The following is a 13266-nucleotide window of genomic DNA, read 5'->3' as shown; positions in this document are numbered from 1 at the left end:
TACTCGCGGCCACCCTTGCCTGTCTCTTCCTTCCCATCGTTTGGAGACAGACCCCGGTCATCTCGTTTCATCCATTAACACGTCCGTGTAGAGAACAGGTAAGAATTCTTAAGAACACGACCGTGACGTGCTGGTGTCTTGATGAACTGAACTTTGTTACTTTTACTGTCTCGTCCTGGGTCTGGTCTGAGGACTCCCTCCCCACCCCTGGACGTCCTCCAGCAGGGAACCCTCCGTAGCCCTCCTGCAGCCTAATGTTGGGGGCGGTGGGGTCTGTTTTTGGGTCTTCCCCCAAGTACAAGTCCTTCCCGGCTGGTCACCGGGGCCATTTCTGACGGCTTCCACCGCTCACGTCCCGTCCTTGGACCTCTGGCCGTCCTGCCTGACAAGGACACCATATCCCTGCTGAACCCTGATCTGCGTAGGGCCGGCCCACTTGTTATTCAGCACCCTCCCCACGTGCGGGTCCAGGCCTGACTTCTCGGGATGGCCACGTCCTTGCTGAAGCCTGGACTCCATGCCACTGGTCTCCCGTAGACACGAGCAGGCCTGCCTTGCTGCCTCACCAGGGCTGCTTTAATGTCTTGGGGGAGTTCACGGTGTTCTCATAAAAAATGTAGTGTGGTGTTTTTTTTTTTAAGTTTATTTTTTGAGAGAGACAGAGCGGGAGAGAGAGAATCCCAAGCAGGTTCCTTGCTGCCGGCACAGAGCCCGATGTGGGGCTCAAATCCGTGAACTGTGAGATCATGACCTGAGCCGAAAAAGAGTCCGACTGAGCCCCCAGGTGCCCCAGTAGTGTGTTTTTTTTCCAATTAGCTGTGTTTTTGCTGTTTGTATAGGTCCAGGTTTTTGTTTTTTTGTTTTTGTTTTTTTAACTCTTCTGAATTAGTATAATGTGTTGTGGTTTATTAGATTATTTTTGTGGACGGCGTCTGAGAAGATGATGGTGTGAGCAGGCTTCGCCACCCGTTGGTTTTTCCGGTCTTTATCTGACTTCGGTGCAGACCAGGTCCGCCAGCCCGGAGTTGATTTGATGGGGTTGGAGCGGACATGCTTGCCTCGGTCCTGGCACTTTACAAGGGTTTGACTTTTATTTTCCATCGGTGTGTATTTGCTTTGTTTTGTGGTTTGTGCCGTCATATCTTGTTTAAATAACCCTTCATTTCCCTGGAGACCTCAGGGTTTTCTTCTGAAAGCTTCCACACGGCTTCCCTGTCCACGTCCCTCCTGTCTCCTCTGGCCCCAGCGCCGACCAGTCTCCTGATTTGTTGGCTGTATCTTGGCTGTGCTTGGCCTCCCTGCAGGGGGTCAGCGCCCAGGGCGGCCAGTTCCCCGACGTGTCCCTGCACGTCCGTCGAGGCCTGGGCCACCTGTTGGATCTGTGTCTCAGTCCACGTCTTCAGTCACTTGGGGGTGCGTTTCTTAACGAGGTATGTGTGTGGCTTGACTCGTCAGCGTGGAGAGCTGAGTTTTCGCTCGCCGTTGAGTAATTTCTCCTTTCCCGAGAGGTCCGTGAGCTCTTCCAGCCCCGGGCCAGTTTCCTCCGGTGGGCCGGCGGCTCTGCTCCCTCGGCCGCCTGCGGCTCCAGGGCAGGCTCTTCAGACGCGAGTGTGGCTCTTGGTCACCTGTGGTTCCTTCGTGCACGCTTTGGAGGCATCTTGTCAGGTTTCCTGACGGAGCCCCTCGGGATCTGGGAATTCCACGGAGGGTGCAGACCGGTTTGGAGGCGATCTGTGTATCTCTTATGCCTCGTCCTTCTCTTGCCAGCACTGCTGATCGTTGAGCGTCTCCGCGGAAGTCTTCCTCGATGCCGCTCAGTGACGTTTTGTACTTTCCTTCCCTCGGGAAGGCTTGCACTTCCGGTCTTTCGTTTGCCTCTCGTGCCCGCTGTTCTCGCGGGAGCCGGTAGGGTGGGCTTCTTGGTCTTGGTTCCCATCTTGGGAAGCGTCTCCCTGCGAGCCTGTCGCTCCGGGTCTGGGGAGGAGCCTCTCCCAGCCCTGCCGGCGGGCCCCTCGCCCCTCGCCCCTGCCCCTCACTGTGAGTCTTGGGTCGTGGGTGGAGGTTGACCTGCTGCTTTTTCGCACCTGTTGAGATCGTCACGTTCTGCCCTCGAGTCTGTCGCTGTGTGAGTCCTGATAGAACTTGTAATCTCAAGAGCACACTTGGCTTCCTGGGACAGACCCCCTTGCTCGTGGTGGGCGGTGTCATTTTATACCCGAACGGACCCGGTTTGCTGCGTCGTTTCTGTTTCGTGAGTGTGTTCGCCCGTGAGCCAGGCCTCTGCCTTGCCCTGCATCCCTGTGCCGGGACATCCGCGTCCCTCGCCCCCGGCTGTCGGCAGGGGCTGCGTTGCCTGGTCTTCCAGTGGCCGAGCTCTTCTGAAAAACTGTCTGCTTTCCTTTTCTTTTGGGGGCGGGAGGAAAATGTGAAACTGTCAATTCCGTTCCTAAAATCAGTACTGTGATCGTGCTGAGGTCGTCTGCGTGCTTCCGCTCTGTTTTGATTGAGGGGCCGTGTTTTCCTGCGGGTGCTTTTCCCACATCCGTTGCCACGATTGGCACTTTAACCGGGTCCCGGCTCGCCTGCCCTGTGCGCCCTCATGCCGTGCCCAGGCCCTCCTGTGCTGGCCGGGCCGCCGGGCACATCCCCCAGCCGGATGCTTCGCGCCTTATGAGTCAGCCTTTCTCCTTTCTGAGGCGTATCACCCACCAAAATAGTTCTGAAAAGCATTGTGGTGCCGTCCACGTTTTTGAGTTGAAATCCAGCGTTTTCACCCTAAGAGCAAATAGCAGAAACGTGTCACCTGGAATATTCAACGTAGGCACAGGTTACAAGGCTCATCATTTCTGAAAGTGAGTTGAGTGGAACCTGGGTCGTCAGGCCTTGTGCATCGGTGTCTTCCCGCCAAGGGTGACTGCTGTTCTGTGGTTGTCGCTGGGCCTCGAGGGTGGCGGTTTCTTCCTGATCGGGTGGCGTCGCGTCTGCCGGCATGCGCTTCAGCGGGATTCTTCCGTGAGCGGTATGTGCTGGGCGCAGCTCTGAGGAAATGGGCCGAGGTGACTGGGTGTTGTTTCGTGGACGGATGTCCTTCCTGCTCCGATGAGACACGCTCTCCCTTAATTCTGTTCCTGCTTCCCGCTACCGTGGACGGGAGTCTGCTTCCTGGTCACATACGTAAGTAGATGGTGTAAGAGCAATTTTATTGTAGCGAGGTGCTCACTTTATTTATTTAAAACAAATTTTTTTTTATTATATTTATTTATTTTTGAGAGACAGAGAGAGGCAGAGCACAAGCAAGGGTGGGGCAGAGACGGGGGGGACACAGAATCCGAAGCAGGCTCCAGGCTCCGAGCCGTCAGCACGGAGCCCGACGTGGGGCTCGAACTCACGGACCGCGAGATCATGACCTGAGCTGAAGTCGATGCTCAACTGAATGAGCCACCCAGGCACCCCCAAGGTGCTCACTTTAAGCTGATGTTTAGTCATCTGCCCTTCGTTGGGTCCTCCCTCCGTTTTTCCAGAAGCCTGGTTATCTTTCATCTGGAGGCACATTGTGTAGGAGATCCGTTCAGAAAGGCTTGAGAAGATCAAACTTGTGATCCTTTTGATGCACCCTTGCCAAATACTGTATTTCTTAAAACAGTGTTCAGAGTAAAAAACAAAACAAGAAAGAAACATTAAACAAGTGCATATTACAGGGTAGACACCCTTGTTACCACCGTGTGCTGGAGAAGACAGACCAGCCCCCGGCCCTTCCCGCAACCCCTTCCTGTCCCCAGGTCTACCTCTGTCTTCCCCCGTGTGGTACTCAACTTTTTACCCTCTTTCCGAGCCCCAGGCTGTGCTGTGCTTTCGAAATCCCATGAGTCCTTTCTGTCTCTCCTCTCGTAAAGGCCCCTTTGGTCTCTTTCCCTTTGGAGTTCCACTGTTGAGGGAGGGGGGCCCCGTCCCTTGCAGGCTTGCGTGGGGAGCGTTTCTCGTGTGGTTTGGCGTGTCCCTCCGCCCTCCACTTGCTGCGCGCCGGTCGCCGGGCCGGGGGCTCGCCGGGTGCAGGGCTGAGGGGGGTCTGCTCAGGGCTGGCCCCGCTGCGTCCTGGGAGGCACGTGCTGGGTGCCTGTGCCGCGGCCTCGGTGCCCCACGCCTGCCCCGCTTCTTTGGGACTCGGAGCTCGTGAAGCAGAACCCGCTCAGATTGCGGTTCTTCGGCAGATACCCTGGGACGCCTTGTGATAGGTTTTCATCAAAGCCTTGTTGCTCAGGTCTGTGAGCTGATTGTGGCTCAGAAATCCTGAGTCTGGTGGCTTGTTTCGTGAGGTTCAGAATCTTTATAAGCTGTTGTTAAACAGCATTTCTTTCTGTTAAAAAACACTCTTATTTACGTTGCCTCGTTTGACCGTTGAAATAACGGAGCGTGTGCTTGTGTCAGAACACCTGTCTGCGTATGTACAGATCCTCTGAACTGTGTCCGTACGATCCGTGCACCTCCCTGCATCGGAGCATGCCTCAGCGAAGGATGGTGAAACAGACAAAGACCCCGCCAAAGACAGCACCCACGGGGTGCCCGGGACTGCACAACCCCACCTGCGGACGAGGAGCGCTGCGGGTAGGGCCTCGAGCAGAATCCAGGTGCCCCCCAGGGGCTTCTGCTGGCGCCCTCGGCAACGTCCGAGATGCTCTGGGCTGCTGCCGACAGGTGTCCTCCCCCCGGCCTCTTGCTGAGGCTGTGAGACCCAGCGTCCTTGAATGTGCAGACCCGTGGCCCCGTAGTCACGGTCAGGCCGTGGACGGACCCGAGCTCGGGTTCTGCATCTGCTCCCAGAAAGCTCTCGGTGTCTTCCTCTGGGGTTTGACAAGGCCGCTCTGGCAAAGCCCCTGGCCTGTGTCTGACACAGGGTCCCACACAGGGACCCGATACCGGTCCCCTCAGCCGGTTCCTTGGTATCGGGTCCCTGTGTGGGACAGACACTGGAGCCGCGCTTTGCAGTCGACACGGTACTCGTTCTCCGCATGGCGTGTGGGTCTTACTGACGCCAGGAGGAGGGCAGCCGTGCAGGAGGCGTGCCCTTGGCCACCTCGGCACAGAGGCCGACCGACAGCGTGATTTGGAACGGTCTTGGAAAGGAGCTGGGACTGTTGTTTTTTTTTTTAATTTTAAAGTTTATTTATTTTGAGAGAGAGGGAGGGGGAGGGGCAGAGAGGAGAGAGAGAATCCCAAGCAGGCTGCATGCTGTCGGCACAGAGCCCGACGTGGGGCTTGAACCCACAGACTGTGAGATCGTGACCTGAGCTGAAACCAAGAGCGGGACCCTTAAGCGACTGAGCCCCCCGGGTGCCCCGTAGAGCCATTGTTTTTAAGGGAAAGGCCTTTGTGGGTCTGGACACAGCAGAGCTGGGGGTGTTCGGACTTTTGGTCGTTGATTATTTTGTAAAACTTAGATTTGCGTTCTCTAAAAAATGCAGCCTTAAAATTTCTCGTTTTCGTCCTGACGTTTTGATGTTTGGTGTTCAATGAGGAACATCTTGTTTCATTTGTATTTTCATTAAGTGTTTAGTTTATGACCGAATCGATATTCTCTTTCGGTGTCCTTGTGAGTCAAATTGATGAATCATTGCTTTGATTCAGCAGGAAGGATAACAGGGCTGTGGAAACGCTTTGGCTGGCCTTTGAGGGGTTTTGAAGTGAGCACTCCCTCCACGCAAGTGTTTTCACACACCCTTTGCATTTTATGGCCCCTGCAAGGGTCCTGTCTCCCGACAGTCTTGCAGATGCCACCGTCAGCCCTGGCCCCCAGCTGTCCCCTCTCTTTCCCTCTTGAGGTGACTGGAGGGGACACCCGTGCCCCCCTCACCCCCACCCTTCGCAACAGTTTTAATCGGTCGCTGGATGCGGTCGGCACGTGTGGCCTACATAGTGCGTAAGGACCTGAGAGGTTTGCTCAGCGTATTTCCGTGTCTGGTCTGGTAGGCCCTCGAGTGAGTTAGCAGCGGGTGGAGGCTGTGGGCGGCTGCGGGTCGGGCTGTGCCCAGCAGACTGGGGACGGCATGAGATAGCAGTGTGCGTGGCTGAGAGTGGCCGCGAAGGTGTGGACGGCGGTCTGTGAAGAGCGACCCCGTCATTCCTAGTTTCTACGATGAAACGTTCATGCACTCCTTTGAAGCTAAACTCTGAGTTTTTCCATGTTTTAGATTAAATAGGATTGCGAATCAGGTGGCCATTCAGCGGAAGAAGCAGTTTGTGGAGAGAGCCCACAGCTACTGGCTGCTCAAAAGGCTGTCGAGGAACGGCGCCCCCCTGCTGCGGCGACTCCAGTCCAGCCTGCAGTCCCAGAGGAGCACGCAGCAGGTATGTGGTCCTCTGCCCTCAGCGTCGCCTGCCCTCCTGACGCGCTGAGCGGTCCCTGCGACTCCCGGGAGCAGCGCCTGCTGGAGGCTGCGTGTGTTGCCAGCCCGTCAGGCCCCAGGCCCCAGACTCCCCGTCCGCGAGCCCCGGCCCGGGCCGCTTCTAGAAGTGCAGGAGGACCCGTGTGTGCCCTGGGCTGTCTGAGCTGCGGGTTGTGCGAACGACTCTCCTCTGTCTGTGTCACCTCATGTCTCTGGACATGTTGGGGACGCCCAGGGAAGTCATTACCGTGCTGGCCACGTCGGGCGGGAGCCACAGGAGGTGAGGCCTGGGCCCCTCGGACGTATGCCTGTGTGCTGGGCTGGGAGTTCGGGTTTGGATATGTGCAGGGAGCGGTTTGTTTTCAGGGCTTTGCTCTGAAGGCCGTTTCGCGGTGACCACAGTGGGCGGGGAAGGAGAGGAAAGCTGGGTGAGTGAGAAGAAACGGGGTTTGCTTTTTTTTCTTAAGCTTCTTAATTTATTTTTTGGAGGGAGACAGTGCGAGCAGGGGAGGGACAGAGAGAGGGAGAGAGAAAGAATCCCAAGCAGACTCCGTGCTGTCAGCATAGAGCGCGATGCGGGCCCCCAGCTCAGGAAACCGCGAGATCATGACCTGAACCGAAACCAAGAGTCGGACTGGGCCACCCGGGCGCTCCAGGAGTTGGTTTTTAAAAGCAAAATGAATCAGGCCGTTGAATTTTAGTAAATTTGGTTTGTAGAACCATCTGCTGGTGTAAAGCAGTTCTGAAAGAACGAATTTAGAAAGTAAGAAATCGGCTCTGTGAGACGTCACAAAAATAAATTGAATACAGAAATGGCTTTTCGGCGCATCGCCCCAAATTCTGGGTTGGCGCACTTGATGTTGAGGGGAGCGGGCAGCTCTGTAGGGGGGAAGAGCTGTGTCCGCGACTGGCCTCGGGCTGCGAAGCGCGGAGGACGCAGCAGAGAGCGGGCCCCCCTCGTTGCCTGTCTGCCCCTCTGGGCACGTGCGGGGACTGTCCTTCCAGCACATTCACGTCGGATGGCTGCGGCTGCCATGCTGCCGTCACCTCGGAGGCTGTCCGCACGCTCTCTCTCTCTCTCTGTCTCTCTCGATCCTGGGTTGCCAGGTGGCTGAGTGTGTCGGAGGGGACACAGATGCGGTTGGACACCGGATCCACAGGGGTCCCGGTCGGTGGGGTTCTCCGGGCTGGAGTCAGCCCCTCTGCTGTGCTCTGGGCTTGGGCCACAGCTTCCCGGAGGCTGCTCGGCTGCAGCAGGTGCGAACCCGTCCCTCCCAGTGCGGTAGAGCCGCGGCCTGGAGGGCGTGCGGCCGTGGAGCACGCGGACAACTCGTTCGCCCTCTCCCCTCCGGGGAGAGGCCCTCCCGTCTCTGCCGTTCCTCCTTCTGGTCACGGCTGGAGACCCGGGCGAGCGTGTCCCTCTCCACCTCCCTGCCCCTGGCCTGGGGGATGGGGCCAGCCCTAGGGAGCCCGTCACCTGGACTTTTTCTGGTCCTGTGGTGACACAAAAAGGTGAAACATGAACATGTTTAAGTGCTCGGTTAAAAAAACTGATGGATCTTGATATCTCTTTTATACTTTTGAAACCCACAGCTAAATCGAAGATTCTGGGCCTCTGTGGGGCTGCTCTTGACCCTCTTCCATCTGGGGGAAGGAAGGGTGTGCTTCTTGGGCCCGATGCCCTCCTGAGGGTGTGGTGGTCCGGGCCAGTGCCTGGTGCCTGCAGTGCCATCCGAGTCACGTCCATGGACGGTCCCGCGTGGCTGGGGCAGAGGTGCTGGGTCGAGCATTCCAGTACACTGAAGGGGGCCCACTTAATCTGAAGTCTTGGCTACGCTGGGCGCATGTGCACGTGAGGCCCGGCTGTGCGAATGTCCCGAGGTGCACTGGGGTCGCGGACTGCTGTGGATACATCCCTTGTGTCTTAGGCGTGCTGCCCACCCTGGGGACCGTGTGCGTCCCACACACGCTTGGGTCTGGGGGTCAGAATCCCCGGTTAACCTTACGTCACACCGGGGGTCTTTGTTAGCGATGGCTGCTTCGATCAGCCGTCCCTCCTGTGTGTCCTGTGTGTCCCTCCTCCCTTTGGGAATGGAGTTGGTGTTCCCCTTCGGGGCTTTGTGCCCATGGGACGGGTGAGCCAGTGGAAGCGACCGGCCTGGGGCTACCACGTATGAAATCAGTGTGTAGGGACAGGAAGATGAGATGTGGGAGTGTTCGTGTCCTTGGCACGAGGAACCGCGTAGATTTGAGTCTGTATGACTCCAGCGTTGAACCCCCTGGAGCGTACCTGGCTTGGCCTGCGGGGTGGATGCCTGCGGGGGTGAGTTAGTGGCACGGTTGTCAGACCCCCCCCCCCCCCCCCGTGTGGCTTGCACAGGCACCCCCGTTTGCCTCCCTCTGCTCCCAGACGGTGCTTTCCTGCGTCACCCTGTAGGGGCTGAGTTCTCTGCAGGGTCCGGAACAGTAATGTTCCGCGCGGAACATGTGGGGCTTGGTGTGATGTTCACGTGGTTTTGAAAATTTAGAAATACTTGATGTTAGGGTTTAACTTTGTCTGTATTTCCGGACGCCCGCTCTGAGCTGGGCTGTGGAGGAGATCAGGGGCAGCCCTTCCCTCCCGTGGCTGACCTGGTGGGGGACAGATGGGTGGACGGGACGAGCTGGTTTGAGGGTGAGGTCGCTCACGTCCGGGCAGACGAGGGGCGTCAGGTTGGCCTCCCGGGTGCTGCTGTGCATGGCAGTCTTCGAGGATCCGGCCGGGCTCTTCTGGGCTGGCCTTGAGCGCAGGGTCCCTGTGGGCACCTTCCCGGGGACCTTCATGGCGACCCCCTCCAGAGCCTCTTCTCACCGTCCTGAGATCCTGGTTTGGGTGAGGGTCAGTGGGCAGGGGGAGGGCGAGGCTCCTGTCTGTCTTGTTCTCAGGCCCTGGAGCCAGCAGTGCCTCCAGCTGTCACAGGTGCGTCTCTGGTTCCTCTCTGCCGGCTTTAGGACAGCACAGTCCCCCTCCGGTGCCGGTGGCACGGCTTCTCGCCACCCACCCTGCTGCTGCAGGCGTGAGGCTCAGCACTGAGACCTGGGTTCCTCTGTGCACCCTGCCTCAGGGGCAGGGAGCCCTGCCTCTTTGGGGTCTTACGTCCTTGGTGGCACCCTGGGACTCGGGTAGATGTGCTGGGGCCCTCACCCCTTGGGGCTGGCCTGCCCCCCCCCCCCCCCCCAGGTGTCCTCCCATTTGTCAGGTGGAAGGTGGCTAACGTGATCTTCTAGCGTTCTCTTTCCTGGTAGCGTTTCGGTACCAGAAACCACTTGGCCTTTCTCCTGCTTTCTGGAGTCTTCCGGGATAGGTTTTTATGTAGGAAACAAAGATTGCTGAAGAGCAGAGTCCAGAAACTCAGGCCCTTTTATGTAGGTGAAGCCGTGCGCATTGGGGTCAGGTCCTGTGCTGCAGGCGGTCGTGTGAGGAGAGCGGCCCTCCGCGGCGGCCCTGTCGTCCCCCGTGCGGGGCATGAGTGCAGCAGGGACACGGCAGGTGGCACCCACCAGCTCTCTCCTGCTGCGTAGGGTCACCAGGCTGAACACCCTTTCGGTTGATGTTTTCAGACTGTTCATTCAGACTAATGGACAAGGTGATTTTCAGATGCTTTTGGGGGGATTTGGTTTTCTAAATCTACTTTTTAATTTGCTGACCAGCTGTTTATACAGCTGCTGTTAATGTTAACTTAATGCCTGAGATTTTTACATTTTTTTTTTTCTTAAAGTAGGCTCCAGGCCCGACGTAGGGCTTGGTGGAACCCACATCCTCAAGAAGAGACTCTCTTTCTACCAACCGAGTTAGCTAAGTGCCCTGTTCCATGCCTGACACCTTTATTTAAAGTTTCTTTATAATCTCTACACCCAACGTGGGGCTTGAACCCACGACCCCGAGATCAAGAGTCGCACGCTCTTCTGACTGAGCCAGCCACGCACCCCCGCCTGAGACTCCAGTAACATTAAAAGAGGTTCTGTGATTCGCATCTGGCGGATGGATGGTGAGGCAGCCTCCCCCTAGGGCCAGAGAGCGCCTGGAGGGGAGGCTCTGGCCCAGCCTTCTTGTCCCCTTGCTAGTGGGGAGAGTCTTCGTAGCCTGGTTGGTCGTCATCTGCCCACAGGCCCTGTGGTTGGGGCATCGTGTCACAGCCCCGTGCTTGTGGCCTCAGAGGCAGGTGCTCTGCGCTCGGACAAGGAGGGAGGGGCATCCAGGGGATAGAGCCCTGCCTGGTGGGTGTGCTGCTTTAGCTCTGTCTGGGTGGGGGGGACTCCAGGGGCAGAGTGGTCCAGAGAGAGCGAGAAGGGGGTTTGATGAGTGTGGAACACGCTCTGGAATCTGATGGTGAGCACCCTGCCCGAGGCCGTGGGTGTGCATCCGTCTGCAGGAATGGTGAGGTGATGCCAGCCGAGGTGGGGACTTTCTCTCGGCCCAGGTCCCACGTATGCGGTTGCAGTAGGCGCCCTGGGCTGCTGTGGCCTGGAGGCCCCAGGCAGCTGTTGGAAGCCCGCAAGGGAACAGATGGGAGTGTCTAAGTGGAGCTGAGGTTCGGGGGCAGGTGGAGGGGTGCCCTCGCCACGCCCCGACCACCTCTTCCTCCGCCGTCTGCGCCGGGCCTGCCCGAGAGCTGTGATCGGGCAGAGGGGTGCCTTCAGCCGAGGCGCAGACCGAGAGGGGTCTCAGCTCCTGGCACGTGGTGGTGCTAGCCGTGTGCCGCGGTGGAAGGTGGGGTCTGTAGGTGAGGACAGGAGGCCGCCGCAGGAGCAGACGGTGGCCCCTCGGCCTGGGCAGCCCTCGAGGGACAGGGAGGGAAGGGTGGGCCGCGTGGGAGCCTGGAGGAGGGCGCGGCGCCGGGCCAGGCAGTGAGGGACACTTGGATGGGAGCACGGGGGGCCTTGGTTGTAACTTTCTGGAGGTGGAGTGTCCCCCAGCCCCCCGTGCGGGGAAGTCCTCTCTGGCCGTCACGGGGACGTCCTCGGCTGCCACGGGCCTGCTCACTGGTGGCCCTGTCTGGTGTCGTAGCCCGAGCGTTTCTTCCTGGCGCTGCGGTCGGAGGTGCGCCGGGCAGGGCTGCCGTCGGTGTGCCGTCCGCCGCCTTCCGCCTCTTTGCGTTTTGGAGGTGGCGTTTCTGTCTTTGAAGACGCCGGAGTAGGCCGGGGTGGTCTGAGGTCGGTGGCACGTGTGCCCCTCCAAGAAGCACCGAGTGGCGACCGCGGGCCGCCGGTTTCAGAGCCGTTGGGCGTGGGTGCGTGACGCGGGCGTGGGTGCGTGACGCGGGCGTTGGGCAGGGCGCCCCCCCACTCCCCTGCAGCAGTCTCGGCCGCGGGCTTTGCTCCCCGGGCTGCCCCGGCCACTCCCGGTTTCCCATGACCCCTGCTCCCGTGCCGGGGTCGGGATGCCTGTGTCCGCGCGTGCGCGGGGGCTCCCCCTGGCCCAGCGGGGCCGGCAAACGCCCCTTTGGCACGCGGAGACCCCGTGGCGCTCCGCGGGGCGAGTCCGCGCTGGGTGGGCGCCCCGGCCGGCTCGCGGGGCCGGCGCGGTCCGTGGCTCCCCCTGGGAGGGTCTGAGGCCAACTTCCAATTAATTTCCTCAGAGAGAAAATGACGAGGAGATTCAAGCTGCCAAAGAGAAGCTGAAGTACTGGCAGCGGCTGCGGCACGACCTGGAGCGCGCGCGGCTGCTGATCGAGCTCCTGCGCAAGCGGGAGAAGCTCAAGCGGGAGCAGGTGAGGCCCGGCGCCCCTCGGAGGCGCCCCCCCCCCCCCGCCCCCCCGGCAGCGTGAGGGCCCCCGGCCTGGAGGGGGCCGGGGGCGGGGGCACCGCGTGGGGTGCGCCTGGGGAGAGGCCGCGGTGGGGGGTGGGGGCGCGGCCTTCGGTGCGGGGAGCGCGACCGCGTGACCCAGGGCCGTGTTCGCAGGTGAAGGTGGAGCAGATGGCCCTGGAGCTGCGGCTCACGCCGCTCACGGTGCTGCTGCGCTCCGTGCTGGACCAGCTGCAGGAGAAGGACCCGGCTCGGATATTCGCCCAGCCGGTGAGCCTGAAGGAGGTGGGTGTTCACGCGCTGGCGTCGGGGTCGCCCCGCGGCTTCTCCGGTACCCGTTCCCTAGGTAGCGCGGAAGCCTGCTCAGCTGCTAGGCGTCGGTTTCTGCTGGACGCGGTCTTTAAGTTCTGTCTCGTTGAGATAGTGAAAACGAGAGGTGAAAGTTGCCTCTCAGCGAGCAGCCGAGCAGCAGTCGTTTGGCGGCTGTCCGCCCAGATGAGCGCACCGGTTGCCGTGTGTTGGGTTTAAGGAGCTTGAGGGAGTGGGGCCCCTGGCGGGACGTGGGGTGTATATGTGGCGCGTGTCGGCGCCGCCCCCGGGGGTGCGAGAGTCCTCAGGGCCGTGCGCGTGTGCGTGCGGGTGTCTCGCGTGTTACGTGGCGGGTGTGTTGCTTATGTAGGATGAATAAGCGTCCTTCTTTGTTTGTAAACGATTATTTTTCCTCCCTGAAATTAGGTACCAGATTATTTGGATCACATTAAACATCCCATGGACTTTGCCACAATGAGGAAACGGTTAGAAGCTCAAGGGTATAGACACCTCACTGAGTTTGAGGAGGATTTTAATCTCATTGTAGATAACTGCATGAAGTACAATGCCAAGGACACGGTGTTTTATAGAGCCGCCGTGAGGCTGCGCGATCAGGGCGGTGTTGTTCTGAGGCAGGCCAGGCGCCAGGCCGACAGCATCGGCTTCGAGGAGGCCTCGGGGATGCACCTGCCTGAGCGGCCTGCTGCGGCCCCTCGGCGGCCTTTCTCCTGGGAAGACGGTAAGCACCGGCCCCGGGCGCGGGCGCAGGCGCAGGCGGGAGAGTGTCCTTCC

At 59.5% G+C, this 13266-nt stretch overlaps 1 protein-coding gene across 6 annotated transcripts in view; it reads left to right on the top strand.

The window, feature by feature from the left end:
* Positions 1-13266, top strand: part of BRD1 (bromodomain containing 1) — a 42495-nt gene that overhangs the window by 11255 nt on the left and 17974 nt on the right. For all 6 annotated transcript variants that reach the window (XR_006294570.1, XM_043563010.1, XM_043563008.1 and 3 more), the window contains exons 3-6: positions 6186-6342; positions 11999-12130; positions 12322-12450; positions 12901-13213. Coding sequence is in view for 5 of the 6 variants with exons in the window: in XM_043563010.1 (XP_043418945.1) it covers positions 6186-6342; positions 11999-12130; positions 12322-12450; positions 12901-13213 (731 nt within the window). In the remaining variant the exon portion in view is untranslated. The remainder of the gene's footprint in view (positions 1-6185; positions 6343-11998; positions 12131-12321; positions 12451-12900; positions 13214-13266) is intronic.

Source organism: Prionailurus bengalensis, chromosome B4 (genome assembly GCF_016509475.1).
Source record: "Prionailurus bengalensis isolate Pbe53 chromosome B4, Fcat_Pben_1.1_paternal_pri, whole genome shotgun sequence".
NCBI classification, from domain to species: Eukaryota; Metazoa; Chordata; class Mammalia; order Carnivora; family Felidae; genus Prionailurus; species Prionailurus bengalensis.
The sequence above is the reverse complement of the archived record's forward strand: the minus strand, read 5'-3'. Positions and strand labels throughout refer to the sequence as shown.